This window comes from Lacerta agilis, chromosome 2 (genome assembly GCF_009819535.1).
Source record: "Lacerta agilis isolate rLacAgi1 chromosome 2, rLacAgi1.pri, whole genome shotgun sequence".
Lineage (NCBI taxonomy): Eukaryota > Metazoa > Chordata > Lepidosauria > Squamata > Lacertidae > Lacerta > Lacerta agilis.
This window is the reverse complement of record NC_046313.1, coordinates 65870241-65897773: the sequence shown is the minus strand read 5'-3', so window position 1 is coordinate 65897773 and position 27533 is coordinate 65870241. Positions and strand designations below refer to the sequence as shown.

At 47.3% G+C, this 27533-nt stretch overlaps 1 protein-coding gene across 2 annotated transcripts; it reads left to right on the top strand.

Annotated features, from left to right (window-relative positions):
* The first annotated feature begins 699 nt into the window (after nt 1-699).
* Nucleotides 700-27533, top strand: RGS14 (regulator of G protein signaling 14). 2 transcript variants are annotated; one of them, XM_033140481.1, is made up of 15 exons: nt 704-1182; nt 4405-4426; nt 5207-5361; nt 6223-6315; nt 7176-7319; nt 7702-7851; nt 7973-8093; nt 8225-8346; nt 10184-10387; nt 12288-12364; nt 13596-13722; nt 15997-16078; nt 25634-25692; nt 26000-26111; nt 26766-27533. In XM_033140481.1, exons 1-15 carry the CDS (start codon nt 1138-1140, stop codon nt 27077-27079), a joined length of 1827 nt encoding a protein of 608 aa, XP_032996372.1. In that variant the 5' UTR covers nt 704-1137; the 3' UTR covers nt 27080-27533. The 2 variants fall into 2 exon arrangements, with proteins under 2 accessions (XP_032996373.1, XP_032996372.1); XM_033140482.1 differs by lacking the exon at nt 5207-5361 and having other exon boundaries at nt 700-1182.

Genomic DNA, 27533 nt, shown 5'->3' with positions numbered 1-27533 from the left:
GGTTCAGTTTAAAGAGAAAGGAAAAGCAGGAGGGCTTTTGGAGTTGCCAATCAACAGTGTGCATCTCGAGAGTAGACTGAGCAGGCAAACAGGTCACCTGGTTGCAGTCCTCCCTGTGGTGAGAAGTATTGTATTTCTATTTCTATTTTAGTATTTAAAATTGGTGTCTCTTATATAAAAATTAGCAGATGCAATTCTGTGTTCTCTGTTTCTGGCAATGTGTGCTGAAAGTGGCCACCCTAACTAGAACCATGAAGTTTGCTGGGTAATCTTTGTCCAATTGCTCCATGACTTTCCCCACAGGATAGATGTGATGATAAAATTGGGGGGGGGGGGAATGTATGCCACCCAGAGCTCATTGGAGGAGGGCTGGGATAAAAATGTAAGAAATAAGTGAATAAGTCAAAATATCATGCTTAACAATGATGGACTGGGCGTCTTATCCACTGCTGCCTGGATTAGAGGCCTAGAGGCACCATATATGTAGTCACAAGGCCCCTGACTTCATGCCAGCAGGCTTGTTTATTAGCTGGAACCTCTTTTGCCATATTGCTACAGCAGAGATTATGAAACAAAGTCCTCACGTCCCTGATGGACTCTCATGATCTCCAAGGACAGTTTTCTGTGCTGCGTTCACCTCAGCTTGTTGTCTTCATTCTCTCGCTCCTGCTGCATTTCTGCTGAAGCAACGCCTTGTTACCTTGCTTCCATCTGTTCAGCTCCTTCCCCTGAGGGGTTTCTTGTGGTGGATGACAGTAAATTTCTTTGCCTTTAGCTCCTAACGCTCCGGTTCCTTATCAGGATGCAGAATCCTTTGGGGAAATTTATGCTCTAGCCTTGGACAGTTCACAGAGAACCCTGGGCTGTTGTAGGTGTCTGTGGGGCTGTGCTCTCCGAAGGAGGGAGTCTCTCTTCCAAACCCCATTTTGAGCTGTGGTTTTGGTTTCCATAGTGACACTTCCTGTGGTAGAGAAAAGAGGTAGTGAGTGCAGCACTGTGAGCGTGGCAGGCAGCTGCACTCCTTCTTTCTCTCCCTGCCGGGGATGCTCAGAAGGCCGTGCTGCAGCCTCAGGGAGGGGCTTCTCCTAGGCTGATGGTCCTGGCTTAGACGGACTACCTGTGACAGCAGCACGAGGCATGCTGGGAAAACCCAAATACCTGGGCGTCCAAAATGGCCGAATGGTGAGTGAGTACACTTCAGTTGCTCCTGGGGGATGATGGCAAGGCCAGAGGCTTGCAGCTCACAAACCTGCAGAGAAATGTGGTTTCTGTTTTGTTTTTTTCTGTCCCCAGCAAAGGATGCTTCAGGATCCAGGTTGTGTGTTTATGCATTTTGGGGTTGTTATTTGTCCAAGAAGATCAGCATTCACTGTTTTTCTCCTTGCAGGGCCTCTCTGGGCTAGCTGGGGTGCCTTTGCTCTTCATGGATCTCTGACATCCAGGAAGATAAGTGGGAGGCTGTGACACTGATATTGAGGAGAGGGTGGGATTTGACTATTAGAGAAAGACTAATCCACACTTCATTTCCTTTGAGCCTGGTGACAATGAGCCTGTTTGCCCCACCTCGTTCTTTGTAACTTGTGGGAGAGTACATGGAGAGCACTCTCTGCGTGGCTGGTCTGTGTCAAGGGTCTGCGACTCTTGCCTTGCTAACCCCTTGCCCTCCACACCCCACCAGATTGTTTTTTTTATCTCACACTGAGCGCGAGGGTTTCTGTGGCCTGTGAAATCACAGTATTTTTCAGAGGCTGCAGCCTGCACTGAGAGATGATCTGCCGCGGTGAGCCCAGAAGACCAAGGGCTGGCGTGAGAGTCTCTGAGATCATGTTGCACAACTCAGCATGACTGGCAGCCACAAAAGGCAAGGAAGGGCTGTAATCAGATTAGATGGGCTGACAAAATCATGTCGTGAGCAAGGCAAAAAAGAAAAGAAAAAAGCAAGTAGTTGCAGGTTAGATAAGCTGGTGGTGCTGAAACCTAGCAGCTATTTGTTTAGGGAATAGCAGGGTTCGATAGGAATGTTAGATGGGAGATAATTGCGAGACAGCCACAGAAACCCAGTTGGTTGCTTGGAAAGTGGTTTTAGCCTTTGTTTGCCCTGGATGAGGGATCCTATGTGGCATTTCTGTGTGGGATCAGCTCGTAGGAGCCTTTGGAGAGAAGTCCATGGTGTGGTTCATGGAAAGATTCCCTTTAACTATGGTGACAACATAGAGTCTTATCCTATTGTGTAGAGTTGGGGAATCTGTGGCCTGTCAAACACTGTTAGACTTCAACACCCATCAGACTCAGCCAGTATAACAAATGGTCAGGGATGATGGGAGCTGTAGTCCAGCATCATCTGGAGGTGCAGAGGTTCCCCATCCTTTCTATAAAGTGGATTCAAATAGAAATATCAGATACTGACCCCAGAGACAGTACCAACATTACTGTTTACTCTGGCCCACCACGGGTGCTTGAAGCTGCTTACACATGGCATTAGTCACAATCCATATCTACATCCTGTCGCTTTTTCTTGAGAAATACTGCTCTGTGGTGCATTTCCTTTCGAACCAGGTGCTATCCAACTGGAAAACATAAGCTACATTCAGTTCACAGTTAAGCTGAGGTATGTACAGCTGTTGCACATGTGCAGATGACAGCTTCATGAGTAGGAGTTCAGGGTGGTGGTGGTTTGCAGGCATGGGGAAACCAAACAGGGAATGTTTATCAAGTGAAGACATCCCTGCCCCTTCTTGGCTGTGTACAGCAGTATGCAGTATGTAGGGGGGATGCTAATGTGTGTATAATCTATGTGTCCTGAAAGTTTCCCGCTGCCATGTTACATTAGGTTGAATTCTACCCTGTTTCTCGCACTCCACCCCTGCTCTAGGTCTTGTGTGTGGCCCTTTGGTGCCATTATACAAGTGATGTTGCACTTTGAACATCATTTCTGGTTGAACCTGGAATGTCCCACTTTTCCATTTTCTTCCCCTCCATGTCTCGGAGAACAATTAAAAGTGGTGCGTGTATGTTTGCAAAAACAGAGTGCTGCTTATACCGAAAATAAATTACCTGCATCAAATGAAGGAAATGCTGAAGCTGGCATACAAAGCCCCTTCCTATAATTCTGAAGGAAAAGGTCACCAGTCCGCTTTAAATCATTTAATTAAAATGCTTCAGCTGCCAGCCATTTTTTAGGAAACACATGGGGCGTTTATTCCTTTATTGTAAATGGAGACTTACACTGCAAGCCTTTACATGTCTACTCAGAAGTAAGTCTCACTGTATTCAAAGGAGCTTACTCCCAGGTAACTGGGTATAGAATGGGCAACCCTAAGCATTTTTAATCAGAATTAAATCCCACTGAGTTCAATAGGATTTACTCTCTGGTATGTTCCTGATCATTTTCACAGTTTCTTCTTCTCCCCCTCCCCCCTCCTCCTCCTCCTCTTCTTCTTTCCCACCTTTTCCCTGACAGAGACTCAAAGCAGTGTACTGCTGAAATGTTATTTCAGTTCCATTTATCAGTTGAAGGTGTTGTACACAATCCCATCCCTCACATTTTTTTTCCTTTACAACAAACCTGTGAGGTAGGTTGGGCTGAGAGGTTGGCTCAAGGTGACAGATGTATATGCGTATAAGATGTCTATGTGTGCAGGAGATCAAATGCGGGACTCTGGGGTTGCGGCGCTCATCTCGTTTTATTGGCCGAGGGAGCTGGCGTACAGCTTCTGGGTCATGTGGCCAGCATGACTAAGCCACTTCTGGCGAACCAGAGCAGCGCACGGAAACACCATTTACCTTTCTGCCGGAGCTGTAGCTATTTATCTACTTGCACTTTGATGTGCTTTCGAACTGCTAGGTTGGCAGGAGCAGGGACCAAGCAACGGGAGCTCACCCCGTTGTGAGGATTCAAACCGCCGACCTTCTGATCGCCAAGCCCTAGGCTCTGTGGTTTAACCCACAGCACCACCCTATTTTCATCTGAGGAAATGTTGGACAGTATGGATTAGTATTGGCCCTGGGTCATTCCGCCTAGGGTGCATCTGGGAATAAGGTGGGCCTACAGCTTACTTTCTCCCAAAGGCAGCTGGGTCCAGGGGTGGTAGGGTTGGGATCCTGCTCTCGTGTAGGTCAGCACCTCCTTCCCACCTATCTTACATTGCTTACAGCGAGTTCTGACCACGGCAGACTTCCACAACAGCATGGGAGATTGGATGTGGCACAGTCTGGCACTTGTCCCGAGGTCGGAAGCTTTCTGGTAGCAGATGGCTGTCTTGCACCTGCTGTGTGCAGCAGAATGTCCGGTGAAGCTGTCTGATCCTGGAGCAGAGGCTGCCTCCGTTCCCGGGGGTATTGGCTCCGCTGCATTCTGCCATATCCCTAAGAACTCTTTTGACCACTCTCATCCTTCTCTTGCAGGGCCTGGCTGTGTCAGATGGGGGTAAGTAGGCCGCCTTTCTTTGGGAAGGGTGCTGGGCATGTGGGAAGGTTAAAGACCTGACCATGACAGCAGGGCTCATTGGCTAGTAGGGGTGGAGCAGTGCAAAGGTTGGTAAACTCTACAAGCAACAAGAAGACCTGCTCACACTCACTCACATTGGCATTTGAATTACACAAAACAGCTCCCGGCAACTAGATGGTGAAACAAACGTTGCCCAAAATATCTCTCAGGATATTTTGCCTGGACACAGGACACAGACTGGATCCTTCCAGCTCTAAGACTTATCAGCTGGTATACAGAGGCCAGAGATTTGTTGCTGGACCAACCCCTTCATTATGTGGAGTTAGCTGTCTACCTCAGAAGGATGCTGGGGGTAGAGGGAGAGGTGAGGAAGTATTGGATGACAGGACTGCCTATGCCACACAGCACGGGCTGCACCTTCTACAGTAGCCTGCTGCCCTCAGGCACAGTGGAGGATGCCATCTTGTTGAAGTAAGATTCACTTGCCACTCCAGTTGGTTTCTGTATGTCTGGAGTGGCAAACCTTTGGCCTTTCAGATGTCCCATCAGCCCCAGCAATCATGTCCAGTTGCCTGGGATGATGGAGGTTGTAGTTTAGCCACATCTGGAGAGCCAAAGGTTCCCCACGCTTGCAGTATGTGAAATGAGGTTGTCATCTAGACCTGTCCCTCAGGTAGCCAGTTGGGCAGACCCCCAACTCAGGGTCACTCTAGGAAGGCCAGGGCTTGGGAAGGACCTGAAATATTTCTCTGTTCACAGAGTTAAACAGCTCGGGGGCTCGGGGCAGTAATAACAGTGTGGACAGTCTGTCAAGCACCCAGAACGTCTCTCCTTCTTCGGGGCAAGCTGTAGCACGGTGGGCAGAGTCCTTTGAGACACTACTGCAGGACCGACTTGGTGTGGCCTACTTTACTGTGAGTAAGACACAGCACTTCTGCTTAACATGATCTCCCTCCAACCCAGGGCAGGATATGCTCAGTCCGTGGGGCTTATCTGGCCTCAGGGGCGTAGCTAGCTGGGGGCACCACAGCGAACTGCCTAGGGAGGTGCCGTGGCGAGCTCCCCATGGAGTCCACCTGGCTCCTAGGAATGTTGTGTGGCTCGGGCACGCTGTGGGCCAGGCTCCACGGTATGTGCCACTCCCAGCGGTGTGCCATTTTGTCACCCCCTCAGGGATGACACCCGGGGTGGACTGCACCCCCGCATCCCCTTCCTACACCCCTGTCTGGCCTGCTAAGCCTTCTTTAGTGGCCTGCCAGCCTCTGACCCAATTTTCTGGTGGCTGCCACTAGGGCAAAAGCATGCGGAATCAAGCAAGGGTGGTGCATTTCCCCTCCCCACCATGGTGTGGTGCTATGTAGAGAGCTGGAAGCCTCTCCACCCAGCCCAGTGCCACAAAGGGGGGGGAGGAATGGCTCCTTCCCTACTAATTAGATTGACCACCTAAAGAGTGGAGAGAGTGGGGGGGGTATTTTCATCCTCATTGCAGAGCGGGGCAGGGTGGGGAGGCTCCACCCAGTCCAGTGCCACAATGGAGAAGGAAATGGCTCACCCTTCCGTGAGAAGCAGAGGTACCCCTCATGTGTATGTGTGAGCCTGCAATAGTATGTGTTTGTCGTAGAGTTTACATAATGTTTTGCTTTGTATTGTATTGCATTTGTTGTACCTGGCTGAATGGTGCCTAGATGAACTGTTTGATCTACACAGGACACTAAATTGTAGAGTCCTGGGACAGAGGGAGGGTTGTCTTCATCTCTACCCCCACCTCTTTTTAGGAGTTCCTGAAGAAGGAGTTTAGTGCTGAGAATGTATATTTCTGGCAAGCCTGTGAACGGTTTCAGCAGATCCCAGCTGGCAGCACCCAACAGGTAAGAGCACCACCAAGGCCAGACAACGCAGGTGAAACCTAAAGCCATCACAAAGCAGACTCTTTCTCTGCCTGGGGGGTGGATATAAGCAACTGTAGCTCAGTTTGTTCCTAATTTGCCCTGAACGGGATATTCATATTTATTTTTTAACCACAAGGTTTAGAAACTGCAGTTTATAAAATGAAGACTTTTGTTTTGAGGAAGCTCAGTTCTGCACAAGATGCAGGCAGCACATTTATCATTGCTCAGAAAACACATTGCCTGATTTGGAAGAGGGGATATGCTAAGAAATGTCAGGATGACTCCTTGCCTCTCAGTTACACTACATGAACTGTACTTAAAAATAAAACACTAAAGAAATTCTGTACCCGAGGAAGCCAAATTCTTGGCTGAAAAGAGCTGGATTCTGCAACCTTAGACACATTGTGGTAATTGGCTTTTTATACTTCCCTGCTTTCGTCACTAGTCATAGGGAAGGGCAAGGAGCTATGCAGCACATTAAAATCCTTCCTTTTGGTGGCTCGGAAGCATTTTGAGCCTCCCTCTGGCTTTGGAGATTTTACCAGGCATGGGAAGGAAGGAAGGAAGGAAGGAAGGAAGGAAGGAAGGAAGGAAGGAAGGATTCTCATAATGTTGAATTTTGCAACCAAATGAATAGCAATTTCAGACTTTTCTAGTATTTGCATACAAGAATTGGTTGCATGCAACCCTATGACTAGAGGAACCCAGTCGCTCTTCTCCTATAGCCTACACTAAAGGAGACAAGAAGAGTGGCACAGAGAGCAGCTGCACTTGGTACCATGACTTCTTACCTGTGGTAACGTCATAACTCGTCTCATCCCACATTGCTTTCTCCATAGCTGGCCCACGAGGCTAGGAGGATCTATGATGAGTTCCTGTCAAGACATTCGGTCAGCCCGGTCAATATTGACAGACAGGCCTGGATTGGTGAGGAGATGCTGGCCACCCCCACCCCTGACATGTTTCACGTCCAACAACTCCAGGTGAGAACAGTCCGCCTTAGCTTGTCTATGAGATGTGGGCTTGTGTGGGAATCTAGGAACACCACCTGCTGCTTCTCCAATCAGTAATGCGAAGCATCATTGCTGAAGTCTTCTGAGGTAGCAGAAGGGATGCAGCTCAGTAGCAGAACAGCTGCTTTGCATGTAGAAGGTCCCAGGCCCAATCCTTGGCATCTCCAGGTACACCTGAAACCCTGGAGAGTTGCTGCCAGTCAGTGTTGACAATACTGAGCTAGATAAACTAGTGGTCTGACTCAGTATAAGGCAGCTTCCTATGTCTCTCTGAGGCGATCCAAGTCCTGGAGGGCGTCCTGCTTCAGGGATAGTGATGGGCACTTGACTAACCCAAGGCTTCTTGCTCCAGATCTTCAACCTGATGAAGTTTGACAGCTACGCACGCTTCGTCAAGTCTCCACTGTATCAGGCATGTGCGAAGGCTGAAAGCAAAGGGCAGCCCTTGCCGGAGCTGAGGCCTCACTCTCGAAGCGGCAGCCCCCCAAGCGACCATGGCAAGGTACAGGGCCTCCTCTTGAACAGGACTGCTTGGGAAAGTTAGGGGGTGGCCTTTCCCCACTTCATCCCCCTAACCTGGTCCAGCGTGCCATGAGCTGATGCACTCCCTGGCTTCCCCCTAGAAAACGAAACTAAAAGCAGGGAAATCGCTGCCGCTGGGAATGGAGGAAGGTGGCAACTTAGGCAGCAGGAGCCCTCGGAGATCCTTTCGGAGAGGGGACCGGAGGGAGCGTCACTGGGGAGGTGAGTCCAAAGCTGATAGTTGGGACACCACAATTGTTCAGGTGACTCTGGGTGGCATCAGGGTAGTTAATAAAGTGCCCAATTGCCATGGATCGCATACCCTCCAAAAACCTGCTGATTCTCTGTCCTAGAGGAAAGAAATGGCAGCGAAGGGCCATCCCACTGGCGTGAGTCTCAAGGCTCTTTGAATTCCTCGGCTAGCCTGGACCTGGGCTTGCTCTCATCTTATGCCACCAACAGTTCCCAGACTGAGGCAAGTGCTTCTGGGACTTATTTAGCCTGGGGATTTTTTGTGGGGGAGGGGGCAGGGCAGTGGAAACCGACCTGTGCTGCTGTTGCCTACCCCATCCTGCTCGGGTCACGCTCCCTTCCTTGAGCTAGTAGGCGTTTTGCTGTTGCTTGATGTTCTGCCACGGCTGCTGCACGCTCTGTCCCGCCCAGCCCCCACGCAATCTGTAATGGGCTATGTGACTGTGCAGTGTGGAGGAGTTCTCAACAATGTGCAGTTCAGCTCTGCGAATGCTCCTGGAAAGAGCCGCTGAAGCAGCTCCCAGTATTTTCCACAGCTGCAGTCTTGGTGCCCTCCAACAGACGCCCACCCCTGGAACTGTTGAAAAGATGTTGCTTACAGCCATAGGGAGTCTCAGCTGGTGGGGAAGCAATCCTCCCCTCCTGAATACAACGACCAGTGAAAGGAGAACAGGGAGTGACATTATCCCTGGGGGAAAGCATTGCTAGAAAACCCAAGAAGAGTTGCAGGGACAGCAGGGTGCTGAATATTGCCTGATCTGCATAACATGAATGTAAACTACAGAGTACAGACCTGTTCCAATGGAACCAGCTTCTGGGGAGCAAAATAATGATTTTTATTTACTTATTTTTTAGTATATGCACATGCATGTACAGCATACTTGTTTCTTAGACAGTGGATCAGATCAGATTCTTCTTTGGCTTTGATAGATATTACACATAAATGCCAACAGACCAGGCATGATTCAGCACAGTTCACCAGGTTCAGTGGTGCTTATTCACTGGCAAATGTGGTTACAGCTACAGGCTTAGTCTGCAAGAACGACATGTACAGGTATGCAAAGGTCTGCACACTGCATTCATGGCACCAGTGCAAGATCCGCAGAAAGGGGGAGCTGTTGGACATGAAAGCAAGAGTTGCTGACACATCTTAGAACCAGAATTTTTTTTACACTTTTCTACAGTATACAGTATACGCAGAATGAGAAATGTAGTTTGCAAGAGTAGAATTCTAAATGTGTTACTTCAAACTGTAGGTAGTAGGGAAGGATCATATATTTAAATTGCTCCCCTATTGTAGTCTCTGCATGCAGCAAAACTAGCATATCAATAGGGAGACTAAGAAATGGGTCCTCAAATACATGTTTGGGTTAAAAGTGGTTCCTGAGTCTGAAAATGTTGAAGATACCTGCTATATAGAACCTCCATGTTCAGGAGTAGTAGATCTGACAATACTTTTTGCTGGGAAGCAACAATGCATTGCTGCTTGCATGTTTCCCATAGGCATCTGGTTGGTCACTGTGACAACAGGCTGCTGGACTAGATGTTCCCCTGGCCTGATCCAGCAGGGCGCTTCTTGTGTTTGTATGTTATGAGCTTGTCTGAGCAATCTGATTAACTGTGGTGGGAAACAGGATAACAGACAGACTTTGGGTCTTATCTAGCTGAGTTCTTCTTCTGCTAAACATTTTCCCGTGATGCAAAATATGGTTTACTAAATAGAGGAAAGTTTAAAAATAAAATAAAAATGGCACCCATCAGAAAAGCACAAGGAGGGCATTATACCCCCCACCTGCCCCTTTTGTACATTCTAGTATTCTATCTCTCCTCATTCTCTATAATGCATGGAACAGCAAATACATTATGTTTTGCACACAGGTGAGGGATAAATGATGTACAGTTATGTATGAAAATTCTGTGTATGGCTATTATCATTGGTACATTTGTCCAGAAGCCTCAAAACACCCACAGACAATATTATATATCAGACCTTACTTTTATCCTAGTAGTTGAGCCAGCCAAAGAGTGATGCTGAATGTGTTGATTTCTCCTTCCTCCAGAACAACAGGCAGAGCCTGACTGGCTCAGAACCTGACAGTCAGAACCAGCCTGTCAAGTACTGTTGTATTTACCTTCCCGATGGGACTGCCTCTCTGGCCCCTGTGCGCTCTGGACTCTCCATCCAGGACATGCTGGCTGGGGTTTGCCAGCGCCGGGGCCTCCACCTGCCTGATGTCAAGATCTATCTTGTGGGGAATGAAAAGGTAGGCCCAGCCTATGGGAGGAAAAGGAAAAGAACTTCTGGAGGAATACCACTGCAGAAATTTTAAGAGGAAAGGGTGCTGTGTGTGCTGTATTTCCAGATCAAATACAGACGGAGACAGCAGCTGTAACCCCTTTCAAAGGGCAAAAACTGTCCAGTTGGTGGACAATGCAGTAGCTTCCCTTGTAAGCTGTGAGTTCAGAAGTCCTTGCCTGAAATTTCACTGCAGGTACAAACCCACTTGAGGCAAAGCAACATTCTCTCAGTCTCAAAAGCCAATGCACAACAATTGCCCATTTTATAGGGTTGTTGTAAGAATTCCTGAATGTACAGTATTGTCCCATAAGATTGGCTAGTTGAAGGCTCAAAATACTAATGATGGATAAGACACTGAAGATGGATTGCTAGAGGCACCAATATGAGTTACACACTACCATCATCGCTTTTCAAGGGACACCCACTATTCTTCAAGTATCTCCTTGAGCCAGCTAATTTTACCCCACATAGCTGACAAGGAAAGAAGTCAAAATGAAATTACTTTAGGTTCACTTCAGGGCGAATCTTTCTTTTGCCCAGGGGTTGGGCCTCTGCATAGTTTCAATTCCTCTGAAATTCAAATACCTTCAATGTTGTTCTTTACAAAGTGTTGCCAGAGACAAATATTTACCTACCCATCCACAGGTAAGCCCCAGAGATCCACCCTGATTGTATATCAAGTATTTCAGAAGGCGTATTTGCATTAGGCAAATAATATCCAGCTTATAGCTGATTACAGCATGTGTACATATACTTATAGGTCATTCCTAATGAAATAATCTCAGAAAGCTTCCTGGTACAAAAAAAAAAAAAATTAGCATCAAAAGACTTCCAGCACAATCCTAGGCATGTCTACTCAGATGTAAGTTCCACTGAGGTTCAAGGGACTTTCTCCCAGGTAACTGTGTACTGTATAGGATTTCAGAAGGCTGCAATCCTAAACACACCTATTAGGTGATACATCTCTCTGAATTCAGGAGAACCTACTTCTGAGTAAATATGCTTAGAACTATATTTACTACAGTGGTCAGCATTTAAATAGCATTCCTTGAGCATTTGAAGTGCTGCACATGTGCTATTTTGGTAACCTTTACAATAACCTTATAAGGTACACAGACAAAGGACGGAGGCTGACAGATTGTCAGTACTGGTAGGGGCAACATTTGAACAAAGGACACCCTCTGTCCTCAAGCCACAACACTACACTAGTAACCTCTCTGTTTGCGGAGAGTTGTCACTACCACCTGAGTGCACAAATAAATAAATAACATGATTCCAAAATATTCAAAACAATTGAAAAATAAACTTGATCCAGAGAAAGGCATCTTGAAAGTTTAGTAGGCATTGTTGAGGCTTCATGAGGAATGTTAGAAACATATGGAACATATGCAAAAGAAGGGTGGTGTTCATGGACTCATGCTAGGAGGCAGCGATTCATACCTGGTGATAAGAAATGTTAACAAGCAAACAAATGTAAACTAGGAAAAAGCCCTTAAACACTAGGATTGTTTTGTCTCATAATACGTATCATGCAGGATTATTAAAGGCTATTTCCCCAGACTTGCATCCTTGGTCTCATTAGCTTATAAACTCATGCACACCTGTGGCCTTATTTTCTAATTTTACTTCAAATACGTAGTGCTTTTTTCGGGGGCGAGGACTCAGGGGTATGCATACTCCTAAACAGTGAATCAAAGTTTGGCCTCATTGAGGGGCAGTATTTCAATATGACTTGGAAAATGAGAGTACCCCTAAACATTTTTTAAAGAAAAAAACCACTGCATATACCCATATATATACAACAATGCATCCGTGTTTTAATTTTTGCTATATTAATATGTCTGCCTTTGCTTGGCTTTTCACAGAAGCCGCTGGCACTGAACCAGGAGAGCTTAGTCCTGGTGGATCAGGAGGTGAAGCTGGAGACCAGGGTCAGCTTTGAGTGAGTGTAATCTCTGTAGACCCCTCCTGCTCTGCATTGGCCATGTACTCTGTAGCCAACAGGCAGGAACTTTGCTAAATCCCTCTTAACATGCTCCAGGGATTGGGGCCTGTCTTTATTTGTGAAACATAAGCAAACCAAACACCTCTCTGTCTACTGCTGTTCATGCCACTTTTATCTCTATGCTGCTTTTACACACAAACACACACACACACACACCACAGAGAGAGAGAGAGAGAGAGAGAGAGAGAGAGAGAGAGAGCTCAGAGCAGCTTACAACAAGGAGAACAGCAATACATCACAAAATCAACAACTGCAAGAACAATGACATAGTAATAGCAATAATAAAAGTGTCATAGTAATAGCAATAATAAAAGTGTCATAGTAATAGCAATAGTAAAACAGCATACAAAATGCAACTTTTCAGTACAATAAATGTAGGAACATGACACCTCCTGGCAGGGAACAACAAAGGAGTTTGAACAGTTTTATCTCAGTCCTGGATGCTCTGGCTACTGTGACTAAGTCCACTACAAAACAGCCAAGAATCAGGTTATGCCAACCAAATGTCAAGGCCTCAGCTTCCCCAGTGGGTGTGCTGCCTCTTTGGTATCCCCTATTCAGGCAGCATTAAGGCTTCCAAAGGCAGAGGGGGTGGGTTAGATGGAAGCACCACCCCTTATCTTCCTCAGACTCCCTTGAGTCTCCCATACTGGTACTGGTGAGTAGTGAGTAGTGAGTAGACCATACGTTTTGCAAGCCCCAGGCTGCAAATCTCTTGGGAGATAGCACCCTCCCCCCATCTGTGTGAACCTCGCTGTATCACCATGAACATAGGTCAGGGCTCACAGCGCCAGAACAGACTCACTCTGCCTCTCAGACCCTAAACCCCAAGGGGTTCGCAACGTTAGGATTTCATTCAAGACAACCTGCCTGAATATTCTTCTCCCTGCCCACTTTGCTGTGATTCATATATGGGCACGGTATTAGGAAACTACCATCCTTCCTGCACTGCTTTCCTATTTGCTCAGTTTCTGTGACTTTGCCCATGGGCTTCGAATGGGGGAATCAGAACTATAATCTTTGGTTTGCTACCATTAGGCATCAGGAAGTGAGGGTTATCCTTCACCTGGGGTGGATTACTGGGGTGCACAAGTTATGCAAGGTGGCAGTGCCAGATGCAGTATACGGTGCCCATTGGGTATATTTCTGATGTTTCTTCTCCTTATAGGCTAGAAATCATACCCCTGAATAAGACAGTGTGCATTCTGGCGAAATCTACTAAGCAGCTGCGGGAGGCTTTGCAGCCCATCGTGGAGAAGTACGGCTTGGATCTCACACGAGTCCTGCTCCGACGGGTGAGAACGGTCTTTGAGGAAGTGAAACAGGACACAGAAATGAAGTCTGGGTGACTCCAGTCCCGTGGTGGGGGACCTGTGGCCTTCCAGATGTTGTTGGATTCAAAGACCCATAAACCCCAGCCAGTATGGTAAATGGTTAAGGAGTATGGAACTTGGAGTTTCCTCCCTGCGGTTTTCCTCTCTGTGGGGTTCTGCTGGGGTCTGTAGGGATGGAATTTCTAGTTATGTTTGGATCTTAAGCTTTCCCCCAGTTTATTTTAGCATCGCTTGCTCAGCTCATAGTGAAACTATGGAAATTGCTACCATAAGTTGTAGTGATGGCCACCAACTTGGATGGCTCTAAAAGAGCAGGCTAGGTAAGAGCTTCCCGTGTCTACTAGTCATTGAATACCAATTGCCTCTGAATACCATTACTAGGAATTCCTCGTTGTGTTGTTGCACTTACGTTCCACATGGGTGCAACCTGGTTGACACCTGGTTGGCAACTGGGAGAATAGGAAGCTAGGCTAGATGGACTTATGGTCTAATGCAGCAGGGGGCTCTTTTACGTTCTTATTAGGGACAATGCTTTCCCCTTCTAGTTAAGCAGGAGCGAGTGAAGTGACAGGCCAGGAGAGACTGGTACCCAGACCAGAGTCCATGGTAATGTTCTGTTCCAACTAAACGCAGGCCATTCATAGGTCCAGCAGCTCTCCAGGCTAAAGGGAGATCCCCCGTGTCTCAGACACTATTAATTCTTTTTGTGGGTTGGTGGGCTACGGCACGTGGCTATTTCTGTTCAGCTTCTTTTTTGAAAGCTGCCTACTCTAGCAGCATTATACAGTGTTGTTCTGGTTCATCTACACTGACATGAACTCCTTGCCTTGCTGTGTCTCTAACTGGAGAGCCAGTGTGGTGTAGTGGTTAAGAGCGGTAGACTCGTAATCTGGGGAACCGGGTTCGCGTCTCCACTCCTCCACATGCAGCTGCTGGGTGACCTTGGGCTAGTCCAGGGGTCTGCAACCTTTAAGACAAAAAGAGCCACTTGGACCCGTTTCCGAAGAGAGAAAAAAACTGGGAGCCGCAAAACCATTGCGGCCCACAAGAATATAAACACCCAGAAGCTCATAGCACAATTTAGACAGGTAATGAAGAGCAGGTAATGAAGGCAAAATGGCAAAATATCACGAAACGCTCCCCCCCCCCCCCGCAGCCAAACAACAAGCACTGTATTAAAGGAACCGTCCGAACGCCTGACGCTGCAGGGGCAAATCTAGAAGGGGAAATCCAACCCCCCAGAATACTTCTGCCCCATGAACAGCACAAATGCAACCCTAAAAGTTTAGCAAACTTATGCAAAAGCACACAGCATGCACACTGCCCCAAATCACTATTGGCCAGCAGAGGGGCTGGGCAAGGCAGCTGAGAGGGGCTGAAGCAGGGGGCTGATCACATCCCCCCTGCAGGCGCGGGAAAACATTCCTTCAGAATGGATAAAACCCTTCTTTCAGTCCATGGGACTCCCGCTTCTGCCCCCTCCTGCTCCCCCGCCGGTACGCCCATGCTCGAGCCCCTTTTGCCACGCTGCTTAAGGGAAGTCTCCTGTGCGCCCCCGAAACAGAGCCCGGGTCCGTTCGTCCCCTGAGCTTTTTCCCGCGCCCATCTCATCCCGTTGGGCCGCCCTTAGCTGAACAGCCGGGCTTCCTTTTCCTTCCCAGACTGCCACATGTCCTGGAGCCGGGCCCTTATAAAAGATGGCTTCCCCCTTGCCCGCCATGTGCCGCCCCTGGCCCAGCCCGCAGCTGCCTCCTTACCTCGGCGAGTCGTCGCACCTCATCTAATCGCAGCAGCCAGCAGCTCCACCAGCAGCAGCCAAACACAAGCGGCGGGACAGGCGCCAATGAGGGAAGCTGCTGCGGTCTGCTGCTGCGCCTGCGCTGGCACGAAACGAGGCACGCATGAGCAGCACAGCCGCCGGCAAGGTACAGAAGTGGGTGGGCGCAGGCAGGCCAGCAGCGCCGCGCAGCGCCCCCTACATTTCGGCGCTAAACGCACCGGCCCTGCCCGGAGCCGCAGCAAAGGTGCAAAAGAGCCGCATGCGGCTCCGGAGCCGCAGGTTGCAGACCCCCGGGCTAGTCACACTTCTCTGAAGTCTCTCAGCCCCACTCACCTCACAGTGTTTGTTGTGGGGGAGGAAGGGAAAGGAGAATTTTAGCCGCTTTGAGACTCCTTCGGGTAGTGAAAAGCGGGATATCAAATCCAAACTCTTCTAACTCTGCTCTCTTGCTGCAGCCTGGTGAGCCCCAAGCTCTTAATATGGAAGAGAAAGTTACCACTGTGGCTTCTCAGAAGCTTGTGCTGGAGTCAGATACAGGTAGGTGAAGCTCAAAGGCATGTGTGGTTGCTTAACTAGTATCTTGACCTCCTCTTGATCTTGTTCATTTTTCTACTAATAGTTGGTAGATGGCTTGGCACTGTGCAGTATTAGACAGGAGCACCTTCCTAGGGAGGGAAGAATGAATACCATGTGGATCTCTGGGAGGGAGGGAGGCCAATGCACATTATTGCCTTGTGTTTCCTGCCAATGTTGGATGAGCAGACCACTAATTTTTGCACCTTCCATTCAATGAGCCTGTTCAATGTTGGTTGCAGAATGGTGGTGAGGAAATCAGCTCTCACTCATGGTGAACAGGTTAGATGAAGAGCCATTTGTCATAAGCAGTGAGGCCACAGGCACATCCACATGTCCCAGGGCATTTATGTGCTGAAGCACGGCGATATTTGTAAGGGGTGGGGGTTCATACCAGATTTCATGCAGTATTGCATCCTGCTCCACATTTGCTCTGATCAACCAACTCTGTCTCGTAACCTTATAGGTGGCCCACTAAAGTTGACACTTTTTCCCGGCAGGGCTCCTTTAATAGCTGTGTGATAAGCAAAGATTTTCTCCAGCGGGAAGCAGCAGGGAAGGGGAGAGTCACCTGTTGAATGGGCTCTCATCATACAGCTGCTGAAAATATAGGAGTCTTGTCAGAAAAAGAGAAGGCAACATTGCTACTTCCTCTCATCTTGTACTCCAAACCCACAACTTCCCTAGTCCATGGCACATTTGTAAACACAGCATTTCCTTCTTTTTGCCAGTATTCTTGCTAGCACATGGATCAACACTTGTTCTTTCAATCATTTCAAGGACAGTCCATTCATGTTCTCTCAGCTCCCAGTTTATAGGTTTCCAGCCTCTTCCAGGTGGTCTCCTCCAGTGTCGGAATACGTTTCACGGATCCGCCATGGATTCACATTTATTTGGTTATTTTATAAGTTTTTCGAGGTCTATTTTTGGTATAATTGCGCGTAAAAGCGAAAGTGAAAGCATGAATGAATAGTGTGGTTCACTTATGAGATTAATCCGCCTTTATTTTGTAGATCCGGTCATGTTCAAAGTTGTTAATGAGCGTTAAACTTGCTTCCCGCCTTTTTGGAGGGCAGCAACAGTGATTTTATTGGTTAAAGTACTAATGATGATGTCACGTTTGTTCCCTAATAAAAGGCAGAGGCACCCCGCTTAGGCAGAGGAGTTCGTTCATGTTCTTTTAGTTGGGTTTTAGTTGAAGTCAAGTTTAGTTTAAGGGACTAGGAGCGGGCTGGACGGGTTGGATGGGTTTTTCTTTAGTTAGAGTTAGACCGCGGAAGATATTTCGGTTTTAGTTTATTTAGTTAGCCTCGCGGAAGATTGGGCGCGCAGGGTCTTTAAGCTTAGGGGAACTTAGCTTAGGGGACGAGCCTATGCGGGTTCTGCCGAAGCCACTAAAGATACAACCGGTGTCTGTCTTCCTTTGGGGTTAAAGGGGGGAGTAAAGTAAAAATTTTAATTTCTTTAATTTGGTCCGCCTATTCAGAGTCAGGGTATATATTTATTTTCACGAGGCAACTGTTCATTAAAGAAGGCAATTAGGAACTCACACTTCATCGGAGTCGTCAATTGGCTTACTCATCATCCTTCAGACTGTGAGGCTTGGCCGGCGACCGTGCTCAAAAGCACGCGGAACGCTGGCCGCTTTCCCCGCAACTGGTACCTCGTGCATAACCAGTCTAAGGCCGTGCACGAGGAGCTCCAGCAACCAAACCCCGACAAGTGGTGCCCTCTCTGAGGCAAAGCGTAGTCAAAAATCGCTTCCACGAAGACTCCGGTTAAAGGCAACATATCGGAAGTGGCTCGGAAACAGACATTGAGAGGTGAGGTATAACGGCCCGGTTTATCCAGGATTTCGCTGCAGTAGCGCGAATCCACCGCTTGCCCAAAGTAGTGTAAATAGAAGTCGCGCGCGTATATTTTGCCCCAAGGGGTCCCCGGGTAGAGCGGCAAGGAGTTTAGTGTAAGCCTACGGGCAGAGTAAGGTCTTCCCTAAAGCCTACGGGTGGGAAGGGTTCTGGCAAAAGCCTACGGGTGCCAGGGTCTGGCAAAAGCCTACGGGTGCCAGGTTTTTCGGTCAAAGCCTACGGGTAGGGCCGGTAGCCCCTAGTAGAAGCCCACGGGTGGGGGCGGAGGTTTTCTGGCTAAAGCCTACGGGTGCCAGGGTTTTTCGGTTAAAGCCTACGGGTAGAACCGGTGTCCCCTAGTAGAAGCCTACGGGTGGGGGAGGAAAAGTTTTGGAAAAGTGTTTAAAAAATGGGCTCCTCACTCTCAACTGCTCAAGTAAAATTTTGTGAAGATTTATTGTACCTTTTGAAAAGAAATGGTCACCCTGTCTCTGAATCAGAAGTAGAGCTTTTAGTTAAAACCATTGGGGAAATTTGTCCCTGGGTCCCTAAGGAGGGAACGAAAGATTTAGCCTCATGGGAAAGGATCGGGTTAGAATTTATGGCCAACCCGAAAATCGGAATTCCTGTACAATTAGTATGGAGCAAAGTAAGAAACTGCTTTCAACAAATCGCTCCAAGAAATGTTTTGCTTAATGGAACAGTGAATTTAGGAAATACTGCTTTTAATAGTGCCCCTGTGCTGCCGCTTGCGGTTGTGCCATTTTCGGCCCCCTCGCAGCAGCCAGTTCAGGCCCCGTTGTCGTACACGCACTCGCCCTTGTCCAATTTGTCGTTGCCAGATTCATTGCCGCCTGTGCCGGTGCAGCAGACGCCGTCGGCCTTTCAAGCCCCGCCGCGGACTGCCCCACCGCCAGTCGCTCAGCAGTCATCGCAGGCCTTTTACCAGCCAGCGATTTCAAGTCAGCAGCAGCCGCGGACCTCGCTCCAAGCAACGGTCCCGCTTCCTCCATCGCAAGCCGCGCTTTTGCCAGCGATCCAGCAGCAGCAGCAGCAAGCAGTCTTTTTGCCAGCAAACCCTGCTGCCCTGCAGGCCGCGCTCAAGCCAGCAGCTCCAGTTTTGCAGCAAGCTGATTTCCAATCAACAGCAATCCAAGCTTCAATGCAAGCAGCACAACAGCAATTTACCAACCCTTCAGCACCTCCAATGCCAATGCAGATTCCAAGACAAGAGCAAAGCCAAACAATGATGATCCAGATGCCAGGACTTGCAGTACAGAGCCAACAACCTTATGCTCCAACTTCAAGTCAGCCATCTTGTTTTCATCCAACTTCAAGTCAGCCATCTTGTCTTCATAGTCAGCCATCTTCAAGGCATCCAGATGTCAAAGACTCTTTAGCACCATCTAGTGGCTCATCATTTGGAAAGCATCAAGAAGATTTAAACTCACTGATGCCACCTACAGACCCTACAGCAATGCAGCCCATCTGCAGAACCCAAGCTTTGGAAGCAGCTTTGGGACAAATAGACTTTAGTGCTGATCCAATGCACATCTTTCCAGTGATTCGTGCTAATGGAGGACAACCTGCAAGATATCAAGCCATTCCTTTTGAAACACTACGTGAACTGCGAAAAGCCATACGCGAAAATGGACTTCAAGCTCCTTATACTAGAAGTTTACTTGAAGGACTGTCCACTAGTAGACTTCTGCCATCTGATTGGAAGTTGATACTTCGCACCTTCCTATCGCCTACAGATGCTCTTCTGTGCCTGCAAGAGTGGAAAGAAGTAGCAGCCAGACGTGCAACGCCACTTGCCACAGAAGATATGCTCACAGGATCAGGACATTACTCCAATCTCAATCAACAGCTAGCCATACCTGATGCTGCACTTGTCACCATAGCAGACATTGTAGTCAAAGCTTGGCGCAGACTACCCAATCGCACAGATGCTAGCTCAGTATCAGGATTCGCTGCAGTTAGGCAAGGTCCAAAAGAACCTTATGGGGACTTCGTGGATCGCCTGATTGTTGCAGTGGAACGCCAGATAGAAGATCGTCATGCCAGAAACATGCTGACAAAACAACTTGCCTTTGAAAATGCCAATGATGACTGCAAGAATGCCCTAACAGCAGTTGCAGCTCGTCCAGATGCCACATTGACTGAGATGCTACGCGTCTGCCAGAATGTCGGTACCCACTCCTACAAAGCACAGCTCTTGGCAGCTGCGGTACAGATGCCACGTCAAGACAGCTCTACGCCAGTCAAGAAGTGCTATGGGTGTGGAGGCGATGGGCATTTCCGGTCGCAGTGCACAACAACGCCAAGGCCTTCTGCCAAGCCGCCAGAGAGATGTCCCATCTGTCAGAAAGGATTTCATTGGGCGAATGATTGTCGCTTGAATCCACAAAACACATCACCTACCTCATCTCCAGTTCAGGGAAACGGTTCTGCGGGCCGCGCCCCGGCCCCGGTAAAACAATAGGGTGCAAGTTCAAGAACATCATGAAGGTCAACCATCCCAGAAAGGTGAACAACGCTACTCCTTATCCAGGTCATCAGGAAAAAAGAGTGATCCAGAGAGATATCCACTCTTCAGATGTCCAGAGAAAAGATGTGACCTCATCAAGCATTCAGGTTCCAGAGGTTTCATCATCTGCCTTACCTATTCAAAGGGTTCCAGTAGAGAACACAGCATTCAGTTCACCTTCTGCTGACCGCCCTTCAGTTCCTGCTGATGTTGATCCCGCTTCACAGCAAGCAATCACAGTCAAGCCTCTGATCGCAGAATTGCCTTCAACGTTGAGAAGACATCCTACTGAGATCAATCTCGCAACTCCTGAGCTTTATTCATCTTCAAATCAAGGTCAATCTGTCATTGAAGGACATTTGCCCTTGATGAAACAGCAATATTCAAGTTGCAACCCAGCTGATGATCACTTTCCATGTGGCCAAAGAATGCAAGTGAGTGAGACAGCTCCCTCTTGTGGAAGCTTAAGCATCACTCCAGTTAACAATGTCCACACCTTTGTGTCACCTCCAGCTTTTAAGCTCAGCCCGCCACAACCAAACAACTATCAGGAACAACAACTTCTACTGCCTCGTGTCAAAGAAGAAGTTCTATCCTGCCAGTTTGATGCACAACTGACTGAATGCCAGCAGGTTCAACAGCATCAGCAACTCTTACCAACGGAAGAACCTCAAGTTTGCCAACTCAACGCCAAGCAGCTTCAGAGTTGCCAACTTCAGCAGTGCAAAAAACCCGAAGCCAAAAGGATATCTTCAAACACTGCCAACGAAGAACAAGAAGAATCTTCTGTCCCAGGTATACCACTCTTCTTAACAGAGGACTGTTACTTTTCAAATCCATGGTTTGCTCAGCAATTGCCAACATCCATTCGTGGTCCATTCCCAGACACCTCAATTTGCCTTATCCTGCCTAGGATGGATCACCTCCCTGCCACAGTCACACTGACTGCAGGCCTAGTTCGAATCACAGATTCATCGCAGTTGCTGATTCCAGGATTTTCAACTGTTCCTTGTGTCCTAACAAAAGGTTTGGAAATTGCCAGACTCTATTTGCTTACTTCTACGCCTACAGCTCCTGTAGACTCTTTGCCTCCTCAGACAGCAATGGCGCTAATCAAGATTACAGAAGAACGCCCTCATCTCGTCTTAGAAATGGGTGGACGAAAGATCAAGGGTCTTCTTGATACAGGCGCAGATGTCACAGTGATCGCCAGAAAGGATTGGCCTGACCAGTGGGCAACGACTGTCACCCAGGAAGTCTTCGGAGTCGGAGGTTTCGAACCCGCCCACCAGAGCGTGCATCCGATTACCTTCCAGTCAGACTCAGGCTCCATGGTGCAGCTCCGTCCACTTGTTATGGATGTGCCTATCATCCTTTGGGGTAGAGACTTATTGTCTAAAGCAAGAACTGTTGTCCATACACATTTTTGATGTGGGCCTTTGCATCAGCGCCAGTACATGCTCTTCCACTCACATGGAAGGAAGGACCCCCTGTATGGGTCGACCAATGGGCGCTGACGTCAGAAAAGCTCGCTGCAGCAGAGGCCCTAATCAAAGAGCTGCTACACCGGAATCACATGCAACTCTTTACTCTCCATCAGTACCTCATGGATAAAGCTCCACAGTCATTAACCTTAGAGCGTTCCCTTGATAGTCTTAAAACTGTCCTTTGCAGAAAGCCTATTGCAAAGTTCTCCTGGAGAGCTTCATTGCTTGGTAAGGTGAATTCTCCTGTCTACAAGTTCTGTTCAGCAGCATCTTCAAGCACTCTCACGCCGTTGAAACTTTCCTTTGTCTCAGTGATCCAATCGTCAACCATGGGACGCTCCTTGCTATGTTCCGTGCTGTCTTTTGCATGGGCATTCTGTTGGCTGGTTTTGAATGGTACTCACCGTGCCTACAGATTGCTGCCATCACTTCTTGCAGCATACCTGTTTCCAACCAAAACCGCAAACCCTTTTCACCTGCTTTCTGTTGCTCTCTACCTGGTTGCAAATATGCTCCGCATCTCCCCAGGTATTCTTCTGGAGTATCTTTTTCTGCATCAACCAAGAACTCTACTACAGGCTCTTCAGGCAGTTCCTCCTTGTGCTCAGAAGTACTGTCTTCCGCAAGGAACTCTTCACCTGAAGATCAAGTCATGTAACCCTGCGTGGTACTTACCAGCCTGCATCTTCAACGACAACCCCTTGTTGCTTAATCTTCTCAGCGGAGGACTGTCCCTACTTCTGCGGAAAGAACCCCTATTTCCCACACCTGTTTGTGTGCTCAACTCCATTCTTCACTCAAGAAACACGCTGGTCAAACTTTGCGTGAAATTCGATACTCCCTTTTCATCACAAGCCGTGATGTCTAACTCTGGTTGTTAGCTATTCGCTAACTTCTCAACTTCCTGTCAAATGCAGCAACTCTTCAACTATCCTCAACCTATGCCTTTTGTTTGCCTCTGGGCAGCCCCTTGGTTCCTGGCTGCCTAGATTTGTTCCAGTTATTCTCATACCTGCATTCACTAGCAGATCACCTTGATTTGCTTGCTTAACCTCCTTTCTTCTACAGGTATCGTTGTTTCTTCAGAGCTCGATGTTTCAGTACTTTCCTGAGCTCCATGAACTTTTCCTGAGTTCCAGGACTATTTCTTCTACATGGTCGTGTGTAGTCGGAGAAGAAGACGACCGGCAACTCATTCATCGTCTTCATCCTCCTCTCCAACACCATTTTGCAGTTCTAAACCTGTCTTGTACTTGTAAAAATTGCATATTTACCTTTGTATGCTTCTTGAAATATCCGCCTCGCATATTACATGTGTTTTCCATATAGCTTGGTAATTAATGATATGGATGTTTATATATGCAAAGCTTTTCTGAAATGGTTTCCATTTAGAGCGTCACAATTTTGATGATATGGAAATGTTTATGTAAGGTCAAAGCATCATCTTTGTGCAGTTCTAGTCATAGATATATTTATACATATATGTTTTATTTCAATGATCCTAAAATCTCCTCGTTGTGCTTGCAAAAGTTGTAATTCAAAATGTGGTAACATTTATATGCCTTATTTGAAATATTTCCTTTGGTCAAAGAATTGGTCATTCTCGGATTTGTTCAAGATATATATGTCAAGTCTGGTGGCGTCCTACCCTTTTGGTACCCCTATTTACTTTAAAGATTCCCCCTCTATATGCTACCTTTTGGCAGTAAACCAGGTTCCCAGCTTTTCCCTTCACCTTGTTTCCTGCTGTTAATGGGAGACCCTTATGTAGCTGGTTTAATTCCAATTTCGTTTCGCTGGAAACCCTTGCGTAGATGGTTTAAATCCTCATCCTGGCTGGGACACCTTTATATAGGTAGCTTAAATCCCCTCTTGTGGCGCAAACCACTTGTACTTAGGTGCCTTAAATCCCCTCTCTGGAATCGGACCCTAGTTCCCCGTTACCTGTGGTCGCTGTGGTAAGTCCAGAATCTGTCTTCCTGAAAGTTCCCTCGATTCTGTAGCCTCAGTGCCACACACCTTTTATGTTTCCTTATCCATTTTCCTCAGTTTTCCAAATAAAAAATTAAAAAAAATGGGGGAGGGGTCTGGGTAGGCCATGTAGCCCCAGCTCTAGTTATACTTTAATTTTGGGTCCCGGATCGGGACCTCTCTTATGTTTGGGCAGTCGTTATCCGTTATTTTTAATTTTGGACCTGTATCAGGTCCTCTCTTGTGTTTGGGGAGTAATTTGTTGTTTTACGCTGCACGCGAAAGTATATATGCTTATGAGGTGATTTGTTGTGTTACACTACGTATTGAAGTATTTATATATGCCTAAAAGGTTTACAGTGTATCGGATCGATCACTTTTTATGTTCGGCTAGTGGTTTGTTATTTTCATGACTTTATTGCTACATTATTGTACAAGTATTTCCTCCTATGAAAAGGATGGATGTTGATGGTGTTGCTAGTGTTTATATCACAGTCTTGATGTGGACACTGTCAGCACTGTTGACGCTTTGCCTTTTCATGTCAAGGTTTATATCGAAGCAAATGGTAATGTTTATGTCAGATAAATGCTTATGATATCTCTAACCTTCTTTTTTATATAACTAAATCAAAAATAATTTAATTTAAAACAAAAAAAGAAAGATGATATGTCGGAATACGTTTCACGGATCCGCCATGGATTCACATTTATTTGGTTATTTTATAAGTTTTTCGAGGTCTATTTTTGGTATAATTGCGCGTAAAAGCGAAAGTGAAAGCATGAATGAATAGTGTGGTTCACTTATGAGATTAATCCGCCTTTATTTTGTAGATCCGGTCATGTTCAAAGTTGTTAATGAGCGTTAAACTTGCTTCCCGCCTTTTTGGAGGGCAGCAACAGTGATTTTATTGGTTAAAGTACTAATGATGATGTCACGTTTGTTCCCTAATAAAAGGCAGAGGCACCCCGCTTAGGCAGAGGAGTTCGTTCATGTTCTTTTAGTTGGGTTTTAGTTGAAGTCAAGTTTAGTTTAAGGGACTAGGAGCGGGCTGGACGGGTTGGATGGGTTTTTCTTTAGTTAGAGTTAGACCGCGGAAGATATTTCGGTTTTAGTTTATTTAGTTAGCCTCGCGGAAGATTGGGCGCGCAGGGCCTTTAAGCTTAGGGGAACTTAGCTTAGGGGACGAGCCTATGCGGGTTCTGCCGAAGCCACTAAAGATACAACCGGTGTCTGTCTTCCTTTGGGGTTAAAGGGGGGAGTAAAGTAAAAAATTTAATTTCTTTAATTTGGTCCGCCTATTCAGAGTCAGGGTATATATTTATTTTCACGAGGCAACTGTTCATTAAAGAAGGCAATTAGGAACTCACACTTCATCGGAGTCGTCAATTGGCTTACTCATCATCCTTCAGACTGTGAGGCTTGGCCGGCGACCGTGCTCAAAAGCACGCGGAACGCTGGCCGCTTTCCCCGCAACTGGTACCTCGTGCATAACCAGTCTAAGGCCGTGCACGAGGAGCTCCAGCAACCAAACCCCGACACTCCAGGCAATCCCGTTCCATTCTCCATCAAGCCTTACTCTCAGCCTTCGTTTCAGCCATCCTCCCATTGTCGTCAGAGCTTAAGGTCAGATTCTTTGTTCTGCTGTCCCTCCAGGATATCTAATATCCATGTGCTTTATTGCAGAAGGGAAACCTCTTGGTGTGAAAAATGCTGCAGTAAGCCCTTCTCGTGAGCTGAGTGAGGTGAGTCTTGGCCATGGGTTGTATTACCTTAGCTGGGGCAATTACACGACAGAATGCTGCTCCATTTTTATTTTTAGAAACAAAGCATTCCTGCATGTAGATCTCAGTGAGAAAAGTTTTGGCCTAGCAGTATTCCTGATAATACTAGTTTTGTATGTCTAGAGATGTCTTCCTGCCTCCACCCCACCAGCCATGCATATCACCTTGTTTTGGGTTTGCTAGGCTTATGTCATGGTGCTTAGGTAGGTACGGGGCTGGCAATTTTTGGCTCTGGTTATAAGCATGCCTTCTCTCACTGTGGTTCCAGGACGACAGCTCTGTAGAGACAGAATCTGAATCTGATTCCTTCAGTGAGGGGTCCGGTTCCTTCACTAAGCCTCCTAGGAGCAAACAGAATAGACGCACGTATGACTTGGAAGGTAAATCTTCTCTGATGTTACTTGTCAGATAGGGGAGGTAAATAAGATGCTTATTACTGACTAGGAAGCAAGCAGTGCAGTCCCAGGGAATTAAAGGGTGCTATGTCAATCTGCATACATGTTGACATGTTTATTTCTGTAAATGCATGCAATTTTCAAACTCACTACGTCGTTGTTGCTGCTAATAATAATAATAATAACAATAATGATAATAATAACAATAATAGTAATAACAATATAATATAATATAATATAATATAATATAATATAATATAATTAATATAATATAATATAATATAATATACTTATACCCCACCCATCAGGCCGGGCCTCCCCAGCCACTCTGGGCAGCTTCCAACAAGATATTAAAAACACAATAAAAAAATCAAACATTAAAAACTTCCCTAAACAGGGTTGCCTTCAGGTGTCTTCTAAAAGTCAGATAGTTGTTTATTTCCTTGACATCTGGTGGGAGGGAGTTCCACAGGGCGGGTGCCACTGCTGAGAAGGCCCTCTGCCTGGATTATTGGCCATTTTTTAAAGAAAGGTTTAAACGTGAAGAAGGCTGTTGAATAGAAAGATGACAGTTGGTATAATAAATTATTGTTAGGCTGCCAGAACTACAGCAAATTCCTTCTCCCCCCCCCCTCCCAGGGCTCGTGGATCTGCTGAACCGGGCACAGAGCTGCAGAGTCAATGACCAGCGTGGCCTCCTTTCCAAAAAGGATCTAGAACTACCAGACTTCCTTCAGCTGCCTGAACAAGATGGTGTCTCCAGCAAGACCAGCTCCTCATCCAGCCCAGCCCCTGAGAAAAAGTCCACATCTGAGGCCCCCAGTGCTGAGGCAGCCACCGTCTCTCAGTGTCAGGCCCAGAAGAAGCAGTTAGTATCTCAAGCTTCCCTTTCAAAGCCACCTACGGGAACTCCATCATCAGCAGGTCCTGCTGGGAAACCTTCAGCCATGTGACCTCCTCCATGACTCCATCCACCCGCCATACTAGTCCCTTCCAAGAGGCCTAGGCAACCTCATGTTCCTTGCAGTGAGGTCAGGTCCCTCCTGTTCAGTATATGTTGTGGTACCATGTTCTGCCTCAGAGAGACTCCTCCCCTCTCATAGGAATATGGTCCGAGGCCTGGCTACAGCCTGCAGCCACCTCTAGGGACCCCCAGCCTGTCTTCCAGGAATAGAAACGTCTGACTCTCCTTCCTTGGAACTGCCCATGCTGGCTGGGCAGGAAAATGCCAGTCTTGCCCACTTGCTGTACCAGACCGTCGTACGGTGTTGCTCTGTGTTGTGAAACAGCTGCCCATGGCTGCCCCAGCAGCAACCGCATCTCTGTGGCAGGTGGTGATGACGCCTGTATATAGTTTGTAATTTTCAGTCTTTGTAAAATGTAAGATAACACTGTTGCTTAAGTCGT

What these genes read in the sequence shown, in the direction of transcription:
- RGS14 (XM_033140481.1), top strand. Translation starts at nt 1,138, where the DNA reads ATGCTGGGAAAACCCAAATACCTGGGCGTCCAAAATGGCCGAATG. An exon ending in GCGTCCAAAATGGCCGAATG is followed by an intron (nt 1,183 to 4,404) that starts GTGAGTGAGTAC and finishes CTTCTCTTGCAG; the next exon opens with GGCCTGGCTGTGTCAGATGG. An exon ending in GAGACCAGGGTCAGCTTTGA is followed by an intron (nt 12,365 to 13,595) that starts GTGAGTGTAATC and finishes TTCTCCTTATAG; the next exon opens with GCTAGAAATCATACCCCTGA.